The sequence below is a fragment of the Urocitellus parryii genome, chromosome 5, assembly GCF_045843805.1.
Source record: "Urocitellus parryii isolate mUroPar1 chromosome 5, mUroPar1.hap1, whole genome shotgun sequence".
NCBI lineage: Eukaryota > Metazoa > Chordata > Mammalia > Rodentia > Sciuridae > Urocitellus > Urocitellus parryii.
In genome coordinates, this window is record NC_135535.1 from 46,409,362 (window position 1) to 46,428,471 (window position 19,110).

Consider the following 19,110-nt stretch of genomic DNA (forward strand, 5'->3'; position numbering starts at 1 on the left):
TAAAACACACTTTTCTGATAAGGTCTAGAATTCCAGTTGTTATCTTGTGAGCAAAATATAGTCTAAAAGGAAGTGGTTAAGAACAGAGATCTCTATAACTGTGCCACTAAAGCATCTGACCTGACCCTTGAATATTGCTCTCTAATATCCTGATCCCATTTTCTAGACCAAGAGCGAAGTAGGATTTCTGAAAATGTCTTATATATAGATGTCTCTCAGTGGTTCTCTAGGTATTCAGAATAGGGACATCTTTATTTCTAAGATTCTACTCCTCACTGTACCAGAAGAACGACTGCTCACTAATTACCATTGACCTAGTTAGGAACTAAGCCAGAGCTCCTAACCCAGAGCTGCACTTTCCATCCCATTTCATGTTCAGTGGTGAAAATTCAACATAGGCAAAACATACCCCTCAAATTACCCATGGCTTTGAGAGTTGAAATGAAAACCTGGGTGCAAAACTTCTCCATTCTCTTCTGCTCTGGGAGCAATTTTAACATGAGCCAGAACTAAGGTTGTAAACATCTAGGAATACTAAGGAATGTTTGAAGAATCTATTTTCCTGCAAATGGTATAATTTCATTCTTCTTTTATAGCTAAATAATATTCCACTGTGTATATACTATATTTGCTTTATCCATTCATCTGTTGTCGGGCATCTTGGCTGTTTCCATAACTTGTCTGTTGTGGATAGTGCTGTAATAAACATGGGTGTGCATATATCTCTTTTGTATGATGATTTTATTCCCATCATATACATACCCAGGAGTGGTATAGCTGGATCATATGGTAGCTCTATTATTTTAGTTCTTTGAGGAGTGCCCATAATGGTTTTTCCATAGTCACTATAGTAATTTACATTCCCGCCAATAATATCTACATTTTCTATTCAGATCTTTAGTATGGGTATTTGTCAATACTTAAAAAGGTTGCTAAGCCTGAAAACCAAAGTAAATATAATCTTGCTTAAACTTTCAAAATCAGAGCTACCTTCACAAAAGAGTTTTTTTGGAAAAAGAAATTTACATGACTGATAACTCAGTAAGGTTTTGGGTTTTTTTTTGAAAATGAAATGATATATTTGAAAGTGAAGCAAAATGACAATGTGTTTTGCAGGCAGAAGATTATTTAATATTTTTAATGAAGATGAATCTAGATTGCAGCAATATAAGCAGTTATTGGAGGAAATATTCAAGCTGTGTTCTCTTTCTTGGTGTTTGTCCTGCAGATCCTTTACCACCTGCTAGGTTTGGAGTCAGTAAAGAGAAGACTACTTCAACCAGCTTGCATGTTTGGTGGACTCCATCTCCTGGAAAAGTCACCTGGTATGAGGTGCAGTTATTAGATGATAATAACCAAAAGATGCAAGGTGTCCAAATTCAAGGAAGTACATCACGGAATGAACACACATTTTTAAACCTCACTGCTGGTAATTATTATAATGTTGCCATCACAGCTGTCTCTGGAGAGAAACGTTCCTCTACAGTTTATACCAATGGGTCAACAGGTAAGACCTGTATTGTCTATAGTTCATAGTCTATGATGCATTTGAAGTTAAAAGTTATTCAAGGAATGGGGATGAGAATGCTCTTCAGATCATAAATAAATTAACTAACTAGCCCTTTGAAAGGAGGTAGTGTGATAGAGTGGAAAGACCACACTGAATATAGGATGTGTGACTGTGATGCTGGCTTGTTGGGAAAACTTGAATAAGTGATGAAACTTCTCTGATTTGGGTTTATTCTCTAGTTTAAAATGGAGATGCTCCCTTCTACCTCCTCCAATTCAAACTCCAGGCAACAGGATTTTCTGCCTTATTTTCTGTTTGTGCCATAAAACTTGTTTTATAAATGTTTTTCTCCTTTGTGTATTCTTCTTAAATAACATCAAGTCATGATGTGTTCTGCATGTTCCTATGTCTGCAACAAATCTTTGCTTCCATGATGTGGGGAGAAGTAAGACATGGAGTGTACCCACATGGTGTCCACAGCTGTTTATCACCTCCTTCCAGAAAGTACATGTCTTTCATACCACCCACTCTTCCCTCATTCATTCTCTCTTGTTTTATCTCCCTCTCTTTCCACTTTTGATCTCCTCTGCTTCTTTCCTTTGTCTCTTCCACTTACTGCTGTGCCATGATGTACTTCATTGGCAAAAACTACCTTGATACCTATTAAATAGGTGAGATAGACAAGTCACCTACGATGTAGCTTTAGGCTGTAGACTTTGAAGAGCATTAATCAAGGTCCCATGAATTCCAGAGTGCTATTATTTATTATTGCTGTTATACAAGTTAAGATATACCCAAAGCATTAGTGAATATGTGATTTCTTATTAAATGTGTCTATGTCTTCTCTAAGAGCATTATGAATGACATTTTGGACATGCGTTTTGTCCCACTAGTGCCATCTCCAGTGAAAGATATTGGTATTTCATCAAAAACTAATTCTCTCCTGATTTCCTGGTCCCATGGTTCTGGAAATGTGGAACAATACAGGCTGATGCTAATGGATAAAGGGATCCTAGTTCATGACAGTATTGTGGACAAACGCGATACCTCCTATACTTTTCATGGGCTGATACCTGGCCACCTCTACAACCTCACTATTGTGACTATGGCTGCAGGACTGAAGAACCACAGGTGGAAATTAGTCAGGACAGGTAAGTACCCTTTCTCTAGTTGAACAAGAATAAAAGTCACATCAAGTTTTAATCAAGTTTACTAAGTTATTTGAATAACAATAGTATAGGAAAAAATGAAATTCGTGTAAGTTATAAAAAGACTTTCATATATATCTACTTTTCTATGTAGAAAAATGAAGGAGTAGCTTTTATTCTAATGTTGAGGGTTGTCCTTGGCAACATTTTGAAGGAAACAAAGCTGATACAGTCCCAGTTTTTCTTTTTAGTGCACCCATCTCCTCCCTAAGGATTTCTGCTTCTGTCTCTGAAGCAAGCACCTATGTCTTTGTGACATTACTCACACTGAAACAGGATTCCTTCTCTCAGTGTCACATATAGTCCTACTTCCAAGTGAAAGTTACTTCCGAAACCCTTTATCCACAAATACCTACCCTAGGACTCAACACCACAGGACATAGTTTCCCAGCTACTCTAGACTGATCAAATAATCTGTGCCAAGTATTAATAGTTCTTTCATTCACCCAACCAATATTTATTGATTGTAACTGCTAGGCATCGCTGATCATAATAACATCTAAGACAGGCAATCGTTGCCCTGATGGAGCTCACATTCAAATGCTTGAAGTAAATTAAAATGCTTCTAGAGGATCTGATGTGTTAATAAATCCCACCTCTCCATCAATTGTCTAATTTTAAGATAAAAATCTAAAATTATTTAGTTACTTGGAAATTACTTCTATGAAGAAAGTTTCTGAAACTATAAGAAGCTGGTGGGAAAGATACTAGAGACATCTGTACATTTATATAGTTTTATAGCATATTTCAAAGATAAATAGACATTTTTGAAAAAAATACCATATATCTTAAGAGTTACTTATGGAGATAAAAACAAATTGTACTTCTGCCCTTGCAAAGTCAGTATGCTATGCCCATTCTTTTTTTATTTTGTAATTTGTCTTAATTACATAACAGTAGAATGCATTTATGCACTTTGATATATCATACATAGATGGGATATAATTTCATATTTTTTCTGAGTGTACATGTTAAAGAATCACATTGGTCATGGAGTCATAAAGTAATAATGTCTGTTTCGTTTTACTATCCTTCCTATCCCCACATTCCCTCCTCTGCCCTCCTTTCACTTGTCTCTACCTAATCTAAGGTAACTCTATTCACTTCTAGTGTCCTGTGCCCCTTTTTGTGAATTAGTATCCGGATATTAGAGAAAACATTTGGCCTTTAGTGTTTTGGGATTGACTTATTTTGCTTAGCATGATATTCTCCAACTCCATCCATTTACTGGCAAATGCCATAATTTCATTCTTCTTTAAAACTGAGTAATATTCCATTAAATAAATATACCACATTTTCTTTATACATTAATCTATTGAAGGACACCTACGTTGGTTCCATAGTTTAGCTATTGTGAATTGAGCTGCTATAAACATTAACATGGCTGCATTACTACAGTATGCTGATTTTAAGTCCGTTAGGTGTAAACCAAGCTGTGGGATAGCTGGGTCAAATGATGGTTCCATTCCAAGTTTTCTGAGGAATCTCCATACTGCTTCCCATAATGGTTGTACCAACATGCAGTCCCATCAGCAATGTATGAGTGTACCATTTTTCCCACATCCTTGTCAACATTTATTGTTGTCAATATTCTTGATGATTGTTATTCTGACAGGAGTGAGATGAAATCTTAGTGTAGTTTTGATTTGCATTTCTCTAAATGCCAGAGATGTTAAACACTTTTTCATATATTTGTTGATTGGTTGTATTTCTTCTTCTGTGAAGTGTCTGTTCAGTTCCTTTTCCCATTTATTGATTGGGTTATTTGTTTTTTGGTGTTAAGTTTTTTGTTGTTGTTTTATTTTGCTTTCAGTTTATTTTATTTTGTTATATATAATGACAGCAGAATGCATTATAATTCATGTTACACATATAGAGTACTATTTTTCATATCTCTGGTTGTACACAAAGTGAGTCATACCATTCTTGTCTTCATACATGTATTTATGATATATGTCCATCTCATTCCACCATCTTCCCTACCTCATTCCACCATCTTCCCTACCTCATTACCCCTCCCTTCACCTCCTTCCCCCTTTCCCCTTTGCCTTATTTAGAGTTCATCTAATCCTCCCATGCCTCCCCCATGATGAATCAGCATCCTTAAATCAGAGAAAACATTTTGCCTTCGGTTTTTTGGGGATTGGCTAACTTCACTTAGCATTATATTCTCTAACTCTATCCATTTACCTGCAAATGCCATGATTTCATTCTCTTTTAATGCTGAATAATATTCCACTGTGTTTATATACCACAGTTTCTTTAGCCATTCATCTACTGAAGAGAATCTAGGTTGGTTCCACAATTACCTGTTGTAAATTGTGCTGTTATAAACATTAATGTGGCTGTGTCTCTGAAGTAGGCTGTTTTTAAGTCCTTTGGGTATAGACCGAGGAGTGGGATAGCTGGGTCAAATGGTAGTTCCATTCCAAATTTTCCAAGGATTCTCCGTACTGCTTTCCATATTGACTACACCAATTTGCAGTATCACCAGCAATGTATCAGTATGCCTTTTCCCCCACATCCTAGCAAACACTTGTTGTTTGTGTTCTTAATAGCTGCCATTCTGACTAGAGTAGGATTAATGCTTTATCGGAGGTGCACGTGGTAAAGATTGTCTCCAATCTGTAGGCTCTCTTCTCACATTATTGTTTTCTTTGCTGAGAAGAAGATTTTTAATTTGAGTTGATTCCATTTATTGATCCTTGATTTTACTTCTTGTGCTTTAGGGGTCTTGTTAAGGAAATCATATCCTAGGTGAAGGATATGGTGAAGATTTGGGCCTACTTTCTCTTCTATTAGGTGCAGGGTCTCTATTCTAGTGCCTAAGTCTTTGATCCACTTTGAGTTGATTTTTGTGCAGGATGAGAGATAGAGGTTTAATTTCATTTTACTACATATGGATTTCCAGTTTTTCCAGCACCATTTGTTGAATAATATACCCATTCTTAATGAAACCATATTATGCTGTGAATGGGATCCAAAATTATAGCATGTGCAAGAGGTAAAAAAAAAAAAATACACCAATCCATGGATCAACCTGTTTATTCAGTACTGGATATTATTGATGAGAAGAAATTAATCAAACGATAGACCTCTATTGTTAATAGTGTTTCAGAAGACTGCATTTAAAAATTTCAGAGCTGGACAGAACTATTTTAGGACCAGGATTTATTTACCAGCAAGGAACACTAGATGCAGAGAGAGAGCTGTCCGGAATCCTGAGGAGAGCTGGCCAAGTCCCAGCCAGAATGCAGCCTCCTGACTGCCAGGTTGTGCTCTTGCCATGAGGTTGCCTTCATTGTGTTTACAATATTATTTTTGTCTCTCAAAGCAGTTGTTTTCTTCTGATCAAGGAGTATGCCTTGCAGGAACTACAATATAGGTCAGAATTTAGCCACAGGAATGGTAAGATATCCTGAGTAAAATCTCTTTTCCATTCTTTGCTAATTAGCTCCCATGGAAGTCTCAAATTTGAAGGTGACAAATGATGGCAGTTTGACCTCTCTAAAAGTCAAATGGCAAAGACCTCTTGGAGATGTGAGTTTCTACAATGTGACCCTGTCTCACCAAGGGACCATCAAGGAATCCAGAGTATTAGCACCTCAGATCATTGAAACTCACTTTAAAGACTTAGCCCCTGGACGACTTTATCAAGTTACCATCAGCTGTATTTCTGGTGAACTCTCTGCTCAGAAGATGGTAATGGGCAGAACAGGTGAGTCTTGGGCTCCAGAATTTCCCTTTATTGCCCAAGTCCTCTTCTGATTCATCTTAGAATAAGAAAAAATAAGACAAAATAAAAAAGGAGGGAAACTCCTTCTCCTACCCAGGAAGTAGGAGCTACATGACTGGGAGTGTCTGTGGGCCAGGGTCCAACAGACAGAGTAAAGCAGAGGCTAACTGCATTTTTTGAGTAATTTAAGCAAATGTATTTGGATTCCTGAATGATCTGCCTATTTTCACTGTTTTATGCTTTTTTCATGTCAATCACTTGAGTTACTTAAATACATTAACATTGATATCAGCAAAAAAAAAAAAAAAGACACTTCTGATCCATTCTTATGATGAGGACCACTTAGCACTTAAACATGTTTTCCATAAATTTAGTAATTTATGGCATGTATGCAGTGCTTTATATGAGCAAATGGCTATATTATTGTTAAAATGTTTGAGACATTTGCCTTTAAGGCAGGGTTCTGCATGCAAACTATTCCCTGTGGTCAAGTCTGATTGATGGCTTGTTTTTGTCTTGCCCCAAGCTAATGAGTGGTTTTTATATATTTAGAGGATTGTAGAAACAAACAAAAACACCGAGAAAAATATGAGATACAGACCATATGTGACCTGCAAAGCCTGAAGTATTTACCATCTGGCCCAACCTTTGCTTAAAAGAGGCTGCATTTTAATCACACAGATGTAGAGTACACAGCTGGAAGGAGGAAGAGTAGCTGCAGGGAATTTTCACAGTTAAGACAGGGGGGATATGAGTTCTGAACTTGAAGAGCCACAAATGCAAGTGAAGCACTTGACATTTTATTCTGTAATTTTTTAAAGAAAATTTGAGTGTTCAGAAGCAAAGGAATAATATGATCAGAGCTATATTTCAAGAATATTATTCTTTTCATTTGGAAAAGAGAAACATTTCATGACCACAATATCCAGTACCTCTTCCCGAAGATGCCACATCTGTCAATGTCACCATCATTAGATGCAATGTCATTATTTTCTCTAGGGAAAGCATGTAATCAATAAAAAACGGCATTCATATCCCTCTATTGTTAATAGTGTTCCAGAAGACTGCATACCTGTTAATTTACTAAAATGATTTTAGCATACATTTCTTGAGTGTCAGATGTTTCCAGAATGAAAAAGGAATACTCCCTTGTCCTCCATGGTCATCAAGAGGGGATAGCAGTCCTTAGAATTGCAAATATTGTGTGTTCCATCTACTGTTACCCATGAAAGGCAAATGAATATTCTTTCTTAGGTTTTTAACTCCTCCTTCTTGACATTTCATTGTTCAGTTCCAGACAAGGTTAGGAACCTAGAGGCAAACAACAATGGTTGGATGAGGTCCTTTGTGGTGAGCTGGTCGCCCCCTGCTGGAGACTGGGAGCAGTATCGTATCCTGCTCTTCAATGACTCTGTAGCACTGCTCAACACCACTGTGGGAAAGGAGGAAACACAGTATGTCATGGATGGTGTGGGTCTCATACCCGGAAGACAGTATGAGGTAGAAGTCATCGTCGAGAGTGGAAATATGAAGAATTCTGAACGTTGCCAAGGCAGGACAGGTAAGCAAATATGAAGGTGTTCATGACTCGTGGATATATCCTCTCCTTCCCAAGTAACCCAGCAAACTGCCAATGTCATATCCCAGTTTTCACTGAATTCGAGACTTAAATGGCTTGAGCATTTGGTCTTTCAAAACTGTGGGGTTAACACATGTTTCACTCCACCTAAATACTCATAGATTTTTCTTGATGGTTTTGTGGATGACAGGATTGTATTAAATATTTTTGTATCACAAAATACATAGGAAGAGATAAACTCTAATTGAGTTACCTAAGATCAAAAATAAATGATCCAGTAGGTGTTGTCCAACAATATTTTTTTGAATTTTTATTTCTGGTTATGTTACATGGCAGAGTTTTTGTGGTAAACCTTTTTTATTCTAAAGTGCTTAAGTATTCAGAATAGAAATGTTGAACCAGAACTCTTGAGGTTGGAAGAGAACAGTTCCTTAAAAAATACTCTGTGTGTGCATCTGAGCTAATCAATGACTCACCCCATCGTTACTTTTTCCTCAGTTCCCCTGGCTGTCCTTCAGCTTCGGGTCAAACATGCTAACGAAACTTCACTGGGCATCATGTGGCAGACCCCTGCTGCAGAGTGGGAGAAATACATCATCTCTCTAGCCGACAGAGACCTCTTACTCATCCACAAGTCGCTCTCCAAAGATGCCAAAGAATTCACTTTTACTGATCTGGTACCTGGACGAAAATACACAGCTACAGTCACCAGTATTAGTGGAGACTTAAAAAATTCCTCTTCAATAAAAGGAAGAACAGGTAATAATCTTTATACATCTTAGATTTTACCATGTACTGTCTGATGAATTATTTAACATTCAATTTACAAATGTTCATTAAGTACCATGTTTTATGGATTTCTAGTGTGTTTGCTATTTTACCAAATCCAACTCTTATCTTCATTACTCCTTTCTTTCTATTTTGCTTGGGTTTATTTTTGTTAAAATTGAAACAAAACAGAGCAAAGAAATAGGGCAACACTGAGAAGAGAGTATGGTACACAGAAATGTGTTAGATTTTCGTCACTGTGACAAAATACCTGAGAAAATCAACATAAATCTAGAAAGATTTATTTTTCAGTCCATTGTCATTTGGCTCCATTGCTGTGATCCTTTGGCAAGGCAGATTATTATGGCAAGAAGTACTCACCTCATGGCAGCCAGGAAGCAAAGAGAGAGGACAAGAAAGGGGCCAGGGACAAGATATATCCTTCCAGGGCACTCCCCTTGTGACCTACTTCCTTGAACAAGGCCCTACTTCCTGTAGTTTCCACCACCTCCCAATAGTCCATTCAATTATGAATCCATCAATGGATTAATCTATTGATGAGCTCAGAGCCCCCGTGATCCTATTACTTCCCCAAGACTCCACCCCTTACATATATGTTTGTGTGTGTGTGTGTGTGTATGTGTGTGTGTGTGTGTGTGTGTGTGTGTGTGTGTGTGTGTGTGTGATTAGCTATGCTGCCCAGGCTGGCCTTGAAATCTCGAACTTAAGCAATCCTCCTGCCTCAGCCTCCTGAATAGCTGGGACTACAGGCCTGTGCCACCATGCCCAGCTACGCTGTCAAATTTTACATTCCCATCAGCAATGTATGAGCATTCCCGTTCCTCCACATCCTCAGCAGTACTAGGTTTTGTCACTTCATTTGTTTGTTTTAAAATTAAGCCATTCTAGTAGGTCCCTGGTATCACATGTGGTTTTAATTTGCCCTTTCATAATTCCTAAGGGCTTTGTGAATCCTTTTGTATGCTTATTCACCTCTGTTTATCTTCTTTGGGAAAGTTTCAGTTCAAATGTTTTACCTGCTTTTCAATAGGGATTTTTTTGTTTCCTTATCATTGAGTGTTTTTTTTTTAATTTTATTTTTGTTAGTTGTTCGTGGATCTTTAATTTATTCATTTATTTATATATGGTGCTGAGAATCGAACCCAGTGCCTCACACATACAAGGCAAGTGCTGTACCATTGAGCCACAACCCCAGCCCTATCATTGAATGTTAAGAGTTCTTTGTCCTAGACACAAGTCTTATGTCAGAAATATGTGTTGAAAATGCTTCCATTCAGTCTATGGCTTGTTTCTTAATGATTTTAGAAGTGTCGTTTACTAAATAGAAGTGTTTAATTTTGATCTCCCATTGATTGGTTCTCTTATAGATCATGCATTTGGTGTCCAACTAAAAAAACCTTTGCTTAAGATCACTAAGATTTTTTTCCCTAGAAGATTTATAGTTTATACTTTGAATGTAGGTTTATGAACCATTTTGAGTTAATTTTTATATATGGTATGAGATGTGGGTTGAGGTTTCATTTCTTTGTATAAGAAATGAAATAATTTCTAAGAAAATAATGTATCTAATAATTGCAGAACTATTTGTTGAAAAGACTGGTCTTTCTCCACTAAATTGCCTTTGAATCTCTGTAAAACAAATTGACTAATATATACATATGTACATACATATATGCAGACATATTTATATATATTTGTATATACATATATATACATATATACATACAAATACATATACATATAACTGCATATATGTATATACATATATACATACAAATACATATACATATAACTGCATATATGTATATACATAAATGTGTACATTTTTACATACATATACTTCCCCCCACCATTGGTCTATTTTGAACTTTCAGTTCTGCACCATCAAGTTTTGTTTCTGCCTCTTGCCAGTCATGCTATCTTGATTCATTTAGCTTTCTAGTGAAACTGGGTGATATTAGTCCTCCAACTTTGTTCCCTATTTCAAAATTGTTTTGGTATTATAGTTCCTTTGCTTGCCATATAAAATTTCAAATTGGAAAGGAACTTCGGATCCATATTATAGTAGCATTTTTATTGAATATGTTTGTATCTTAGTGAACTTTGAGATGGAGTGTGCTAGAGTTTTGATCTCTTTGATTATTATAATTTAAAGAAGAAGAACAAATAAAAACATCTCTCAATAGAGTGCCAACTTCAATATCTGTGTAAAAGATTTGCTAATGGATAGGTAGAAAGCAACGATAATTGCTAATTAGAAAAGGGTCTAAAGTTTAGGGGTTAGACAGATCTAGCCTTGAACCCCAGGTTTATTATTTGTCAACACTGTGTAATAAAAGCTTTAAAACTTACATTTAATGGTCTTTGGTTTTTTCATTAGTAAAGAGAACCAACTTTATAGTGTTTTGAATGAGCTATCAAATAATACAACCTCTATAATACATTCAGCCTATAACTGGCGCATGGTAGATATTCAATAGTTGTTATAATCATCATCATTATTTTAATGAGCACATATAAATTTATATATATGTTCATACATGGACATTGCATAATTTGGTAGACTTCAAATTATCATTATTTTAATATATAATAGTGTGGTTTATTTGGGGGTATAATAATAATAGATTTGAGAATGTGCCAGTAAAGAAGCAACCAGTTTGCTAAACGGTAACATAATTACTGGGTTGAAAGGATTTCCTAATACCACCTATATTAACCCTTGGCTTAGAGTGATCCCATGGCTTTGAGTTCTCATGGGTTAAGAAAGGAGAAAAGCATAGAAGCCTTGCATCATGTACAACCAGAAGAATGAGAAGTTATACTCCATTTATGTACGATATGTCAAAATGCATTCTACTGTCATGTATAACTAATTAGAATAAATTTTAAGAAGATTTTAAGAAGAAGCCTTCAAATACAACAGCCTTCACTATTTAAAATTTAAAATCAAATGGTTTAGTAAGTAAGCATCTCATCCTTGCATCCTAAATAATTTTTATTTCCTATCTAAACCACTTTTTTTTTTTTTTGCCATAGGAAGTAGAGCTGAGGGTCTATAGCTAAAACAAACAAATTCATTTTTAGTGCTTTCAAGTCTGTCTCCATTTTTTGGCCCACTTTAATGACAGTTCCTTAGAGTCACTAATTGTCATTTATTTTGTCTTGGTGTTTTAGTACCTGCCCAAGTAACTGGCCTGCATGTGGCCAACCAAGGGATGACCAGTAGTCTATTTACCAACTGGACTGAGGCCCTGGGAGACATAGAATTCTACCAAGTCTTACTGATCCATGAAAATGTGGTCATCAAAAATGAAAGTGTTCCCAGTGAGACCAACAAATACAGCTTCCACTCTCTGAAATCAGGCAGCCTTTACTCCGTGGTGGTAACAACAGTGAGTGGAGGGATCTCCTCCCGACAAGTGGTGGTGGAAGGAAGAACAGGTGAGATGCAACATGTTTGTATTTATAGCTTACGAAAATCTGAGTCCATAGCCCCCCATCACAGAATTATTTAAACATCCTAAAGACAGACTGAGTTAAGTTTATCTTAGTAGCTAGGAAGTGTCCCTATACATGGATCAACATTAGCAAAGTTGTTCAGTAAGGTGTATATAATTTTTTTATGTAAGTAGGCTTTGGGGCTTGACTCACAAATAACAGTAAAATTAGAAGGATTCTCAGAAGTCAAATCCCGCCTTTATATACCATATTCTGGTATATTGACAATTACATAAGAATATTGAGCTGAGGTTAATCAATTAATGATGAAAACAGTAGTGCAGTTCATATATTCTGTGGGATTTTGTTCTGGTATTCTCTAATGGCAGTACTATTTACTAACACACACTTCTGATACATAGCACAAACGTTATTTCATACCATGGTTACTAATTTACCATCTGTCTACTTCTAGTCAGGAAGCTCCTTGAAGGTATCCACACTTTCTATTTTCATATACTTGACAAATATTAGGTTTTCAGTAAAAGTTTGTGGCGTTTGGTCCCCAAATGACATAAGGAAACGATTAGAGTTGACACCTTTCCAGAAAGATTGTCTCCATCACAGCTGTATGCCCACATTTGGTCCAGTTTCCAGACTTACTGCATCCAGAGTAGGCTTTGAGGCTTATATCTTGCCACTAGAGGGCAGGAAATGCTTTGCAAAGGGAGAACACAGTACCACCACCCCCCCCCCCAGCCCCTGTTATGTTAGCTGTCAAACTCCCCAGGAATAAATGATTTCTTCACATGAAGATTGAAGGTATCCCAAAACCTACACACTTGAGAAAAGCTGTTCATTCTCCACCTTTTCCCTCAAACATCTGTGCTTTAGTGAAGAGTTTGGTTCAGGTTGATTCATTTGGATTGTTGAAATGTCTGTTCCCTTTCCTATAGGGGACTTCTTACCGCATTCACATAAAAATGCCTCCACTGAAAATACTGTACACACAGAAATCCCATAAAAGTGCAGTAGAGGCATCCTTGTATTTATGAGGCATCGAAAAGTTTCCTTGCATTTTTATTTTGGTTAGCCTTCTGACATAGGAGCACTCAGCTGCTAGAAGCTAAAGTAAAATCCTCACACTTCCTTGACCTCTTCTGTAATCACATTAGCTCTCCTCAGTTCATGGTTTCTGCTGACCACATAGATGACTTGGACTTTTTTTTTTTTTTTTTTTTTTTTTTTTTTTTTTTTTTTTAGATCAATCAGACAATTGTTTTATTGTTACTACATTAAAAAGTCACCTAACCCATCAGAGTATGCTCATGCTGGAAGGGACCTTAAGATGTTTTCTAAAAAAAAAAAAAAAAAGATGTTTTCTAGTCAAAGCCTCTCAAATGTTAAGTAATAAACAAAAAAAAAAAGAACTGAAACCATGAAAAAAAGAAATTACTTGCTCAAGGTACATAGCAAAGATGAGGCCTATTCCTTCCTAAGCTTGTATCCTTTCCATTGCAGAATAATAAATTCTTGCTGCATCAATTATAGCTTTTACATAAGACAATGAACAAATTTCAAATCTTTTCACTCTAATGGCAAAATCTCTTGGGAAGAAGCCAGGAAAAAGCATGGGATATTGACTTCGTTTTCCAGATCCACAGGAGCTGTGGTACTAAGACTCTTTCTCCTCCTGCTCATGAAGTTAGAATATATATATATATATATATATATATATATATATATATATATATATATATATAGAGAGAGAGAGAGAGAGAGAGAGAGAGAGAGAGAGCGCTATAACAAGTAATCTATACTGTTGTGACTTGGACTTTTGATCATTTTCCTTTTTAAATTTTCTCCCCTTTTAAAATTACAGTCCCTTCCAGTGTGAGTGGCATGACGGTGAACAATTCAGGTCGTAATGACTACCTCAGTGTTTCCTGGCTGCCAGCGCCTGGAGATGTGGATAACTATGTGGTGACCCTCTCCCACGACAGCAGGGTGGTTCAGTCCCTGGTCATTGCCAAGTCTGTCAGTGAGTGTTCCTTCAGCTCCCTCACCCCAGGCCGCCTCTACAATGTGACCATAACTACAAGGAGTGGCAAGTATGAGAATCATTCCTTCAGCCAAGAGCGGACAGGTAAGGGAGTGTGAAGGTACAGGGCTCCATAAGAACCAACAGGTTATATGGCTCAGAGCATCACAGAGCTGTGACAGTCCTGTCAAGCTAGGATGAAAGGCAATTGAGATCACAAACTCCTTATGGAGAATTTGGATTTTAACTCAAGAAACTCCTTCTGTGAGTAGATATGACCTTTAGAGGAAGATAAACAAAATTTTTGTTAGAATTCACATTCTATTCAAATCGTTTAACAAGTATTTCTATTTAACGAGTATTTTTAGTTGCAATGACCTGGTTTATATATGTTAACTAATCCTTAGAAACTCCTTCTTGAGGCAGTTGTTAGGATTCCCATTTTATAGATCAGGAAACCAAGGTTCAGGGAAGGTTAAGTAACTTGTCCAACTGTTTACCTTGTTAAACAGCCACTAAGTTTTTGATCCTGGATTTAAACCTTGTTCTGATTGACTCCAGAGCCTACAAAGCTCTGTGTCCTAAAATCCTTTCTGAAGTGTCTGTTGGTCAAGACAACTATTCATCCTTTCTCACAAAAGGTGAAAATGTGAACCTTTATAGTTCTGAGACTAGGGAGCAGAAATCTTAGCAAATGAATGTCAGGTCTTTCATGTGCTAGAAAGAACTAAATATAGACAGCTACCGTTTTCCCAATATATTTAGGCTTTCTGGGGTTTACATCTGAGTTTTTGCTTAAGGTTGACGTCACTATTTTGTCAAACCTTTTCTACTGAGCTCTGGGTTGATTTTTACATTTAAAAATTCTCTTTCTCCATGAGGATCTGGGACAATGGGCATCATCCTGTTACCTGGCACAGAGTCCAGGGCCTGGTAGGCACTCAATAAGTATTTGTTGAACTAATAATCAGAAATCACTTAGATCGGGGGGGGTTTCACCTGGTGGCCCTGGGTGGACTTTAGAAGTGAAATTGTTGGGGATAAGAAGGATATGTGCATTTATCTGAGGAGAGAGTTCCTGGTTAGTATCAGATTTCATAGTAAAGAACCATGGATTTACCTTGTTACCAGAAAACTAGCATTAAATGTGTCCTTCGAATGATGTAATCCCATCTTCTCATCCAAAGATAAAATCCCAGAGAGAAAGTGTGACTTCTCCAAGGTCACATGGCTGTGACCAGTATCAGAGTTCTGCCATTACATCATGCCATACCTGAGAGCTCTCGTGGGCATATAAAGAGGTTATTCCTACCCTCACATCATTTGAAGTCTAATCATTCTGATAATCACAATGATGGCTTAGACCTGAAAAGCTGATTTTTTTCTCACAAAGTAATCTTATGTCACTGTCTCCTATTAACTCAGATCCTAAAAATCACTAGAAATTAAAGAAGATTGTCACCCAACTTCTAACCCCTTGCTACCTATAAACACCAGTTCATTCATGAGCATTCCCTATCCCTTTGACATTAACATTGCAATGCTTTTTGCTGAGAGTGCTTCTAAATGTAAGAAAAGTGATCCTCAATTCAAAGCACTCTCTTGACTCTGAACAGCATGAACTTGAATTTGGTGCATGACTAATGGAGGCAAATGATTCTAACTGGAAAGTCATGTCAGAGTTGTTGACTTGTTGATTTTGCCTGGTTATCTTAATTCCCTTTTCCTTTCCTAATGCCCTTCTCCTACATTTTGAGTGAAAATACCAATATTTCTAGTTCTGTATCTCATCATCTCATCGTGCATCAAAGCTCTTCTCACAAATTACCTCTTGTTCCACCTGGAGAGCACCTTATTGACTTAGCATGGTATTCAGCCTAGTTTTTCTTCCTGTAATAATTGCTTCGCCTTCAGTAAATTGCCTGGATCATTGACCTTTCTTAGCTCACCCATACAGTGTCAATTCAGAATTTCACCTTAACTCTGGTGAGACCAAATTCTAGCAACAGTGTAACTGGCTTGAGGTGAATGTCATAGCATACCTGTCCTTGCTGTATATCTGTGGTGAGCTATGTTCTAATATAAAACTAAACAGTAAATATAATCCAACAAAGGATGTTAATGCAGTTTTTAAGTGTGAAAAGCATCATGAAAAAAATATAGCTTAGATACCAAAATACTGAAGTTTCTAGATCATTTTATGATTTGGGGAAAAAATAGAATATTTGAACATAGTTTGGCATGTGGTCAAAGCAAAAATCCTTTAATGTATACCAAGCCACATACAGAGGTTTTACAGGCCTAGAGGACATGATAAAATTGGGACATAAGTTTAGTATGCTGGACCTAAGTTTATGCCTCTTTTCAATGCCCCTTCTCATGAATATTTATAATGTCTGGTTATAGCCAGATAGAAATGAATCTGTGATCTACTATTAAAGCAAAATTCAACTCCAAATGAAAAAATGAGAATATCCTTAATATCATGCTTTAAATACCATAATGCCTTATTTACAGTGTTCCTAGTAATATGCATTTATCTATTCATTGATTGAGGGGAAAAACTGTGTTTGCTTATGAATTTATTGTGGAGATTCAGATACACAGAATAGCATTAATTATAATTCTTGACTCTGAAAAACATGCATCAACTGTCATTATTTTTTTTTCTTTGTCATGGTTCTAGGAATTGAACCCACAGCCTTGTACATGCTAGGCAAGCACTCTACCCTTGAGCTACCTCCTCAGTCACGTTTATTTTTTTGGCATTTAGTTAATAATGTTTTATAATTTAAGATGTACATGAGAAACTACTACAAAAGTTGAAAGCTAGGACTTTGACAGTGATCTGTATCAAATCGTGTGGCTTCTACCCCATTAATCCATTCCAAGGTAACCAGTATCTTAACTCACGTTTACATATCACTTACTTCCATTTTATATAGTTTTATTGCATCTATATACAGTTCTAATTCTATGAGTTTTAAATTTTTAGTGTCTTTAACATTGTAAAATACAGTATGTAATCTTTTAGGGACTTAGATTTTTTTCATGTATTATATTTATAAGATTCATTCATATTTTGTGTCTTGATGTTAAAGGCAAGAAAGCTACACCTTTGTGTTTTAAATTAAATAGAAGACATTAATCATGACATGTTTCACTGTCTATGCACAATAAATCATTATCCAATCTTATAAGTAGCATTTTGTATAGGCAAACAAGAGGATTAGAATGTGTTCATCAGGTTATGTTAAAAGATCCATTTAATCACCCCAACGGGCATAACAGTCTTTCCCCTTGAGATTCATGATCAAGAGGTCTAAGATTTTTCTTTTAAATGCACACAGTAAAAATCTAGTCACTTTATTTTATTGTCCCAAATTGATCTGATCAATTGCTTACTCAGAATCACTAAGTCTTTTGCTGTTCTCTGTTTCAGTGCCTGACAAGGTCCAAGGAGTCAGTGTTAGCAACTCGGCCAGGAGTGACTACCTAAAGGTATCCTGGGTGCATGCCACTGGAGACTTTGATCACTATGAAGTCACCATCAAAAACAAAAACAACTTCATTCAAACCAAGAGCATTCCCAAGTCGGAAAATGAGTGTATATTTGTTCAGCTAGTCCCTGGACGGTTGTACAGTGTCACCGTTAGTACAATAAGCGGCCAATATGAAGCCAGCGAACAAGGGAATGGAAGAACAAGTACGTGAAAAATTTGCAAAATCTTTTTTTTTTTTTGATTGGACAGGAAGGTCACTGAGTAAATAATATATCTGAGCCTCGCATTTTCTCCACTTACTGATTAGTAAATTGCATTCCCACTGAGTCTTACTTGAAGCTAACTTCATCCAGCCAAGTCATGGCCTATAATTACAGAATATTTATTGGTAGATAAAAGCAAGCATAGTGGAGGAGTAAGAAGGCCAAATGTTCCATTTTTCTTCCCTGTCCTCCTGCACTATGGCATTAAAATTCTAGACTTCGTGTTTTATCTTATGATTGAGATCATAACTCATTTTATAATTATATTCTACCAACATGTAGCATTTAAGATTTATGTCAAGAAAAAAAATCACAATTTTAATAGTTGCTTCCAATTTTTCTTGTTTAATTATGCATGAAGTAGCTTGAGTGGTTTATTTGGGGAAGAGAGATGTTTGCCAGTTCCTTGAATGTGATTCATAAATTATTGTGTAGGTAAACTCCAATCAGTCCCTTTCCTGAAGTATCTTCTCATTTTCTCCTTAGTCCCAGAGCCTGTTAAGGATCTAACACTGCGGAATAGGAGCACTGAGGATCTGCATGTGACTTGGTCACGAGCTGATGGGGACGTTGACCAGTATGAGATTCAGTTGCTCTTCAATGACATGAAAGTATTTCCTCCTTTTCACCTAGTAAATACTGCAACCGAGTACAGGTTTACCTCCCTAACACCAGGGCGCCAGTATAAAATTCTCGTCTTGACGATAAGTGGGGATGTACAGCAGTCAGCCTTCATTGAAGGCCTAACAGGTAACTTAGGTACTGTTCTTGAACCTGATTAGATATAGTGGTGTATTTAACATACTGGGTATCCCAGGTATTTTGATGAACTTGGAGTGGTAGAAGGGAGATGGCAAGAGGGAGAAAGTTATCTTGATAGTGACAATGACATTGTCCAAGCTGGATTAATAAAGTTGAAATGTGATATGGAGGAGGCTTCCAAAGAAGTAACATTGAATTGATAATCTAGCTGGTGTTTGTGAGATAGACAGATTATATTATATATTTTAATAAATAACTCTCTCTTGACTGTTACTTCT

General features: G+C 36.6%; 1 protein-coding gene across 2 annotated transcripts in view; it reads left to right on the plus strand.

The window, feature by feature from the left end:
* Ptprb (protein tyrosine phosphatase receptor type B) overlaps positions 1 to 19,110 on the plus strand; it is a 121,651-nt gene that overhangs the window by 44,016 nt on the left and 58,525 nt on the right. For both annotated transcript variants that reach the window (XM_026386687.2, XM_026386686.2), the window contains 9 exons: positions 1,229 to 1,507; positions 2,404 to 2,661; positions 6,173 to 6,436; positions 7,746 to 8,015; positions 8,532 to 8,792; positions 12,000 to 12,266; positions 14,146 to 14,409; positions 17,747 to 18,010; positions 18,557 to 18,820. In XM_026386687.2, the coding sequence (XP_026242472.2) occupies positions 1,229 to 1,507; positions 2,404 to 2,661; positions 6,173 to 6,436; positions 7,746 to 8,015; positions 8,532 to 8,792; positions 12,000 to 12,266; positions 14,146 to 14,409; positions 17,747 to 18,010; positions 18,557 to 18,820 (2,391 nt within the window). The remainder of the gene's footprint in view (positions 1 to 1,228; positions 1,508 to 2,403; positions 2,662 to 6,172; positions 6,437 to 7,745; positions 8,016 to 8,531; positions 8,793 to 11,999; positions 12,267 to 14,145; positions 14,410 to 17,746; positions 18,011 to 18,556; positions 18,821 to 19,110) is intronic.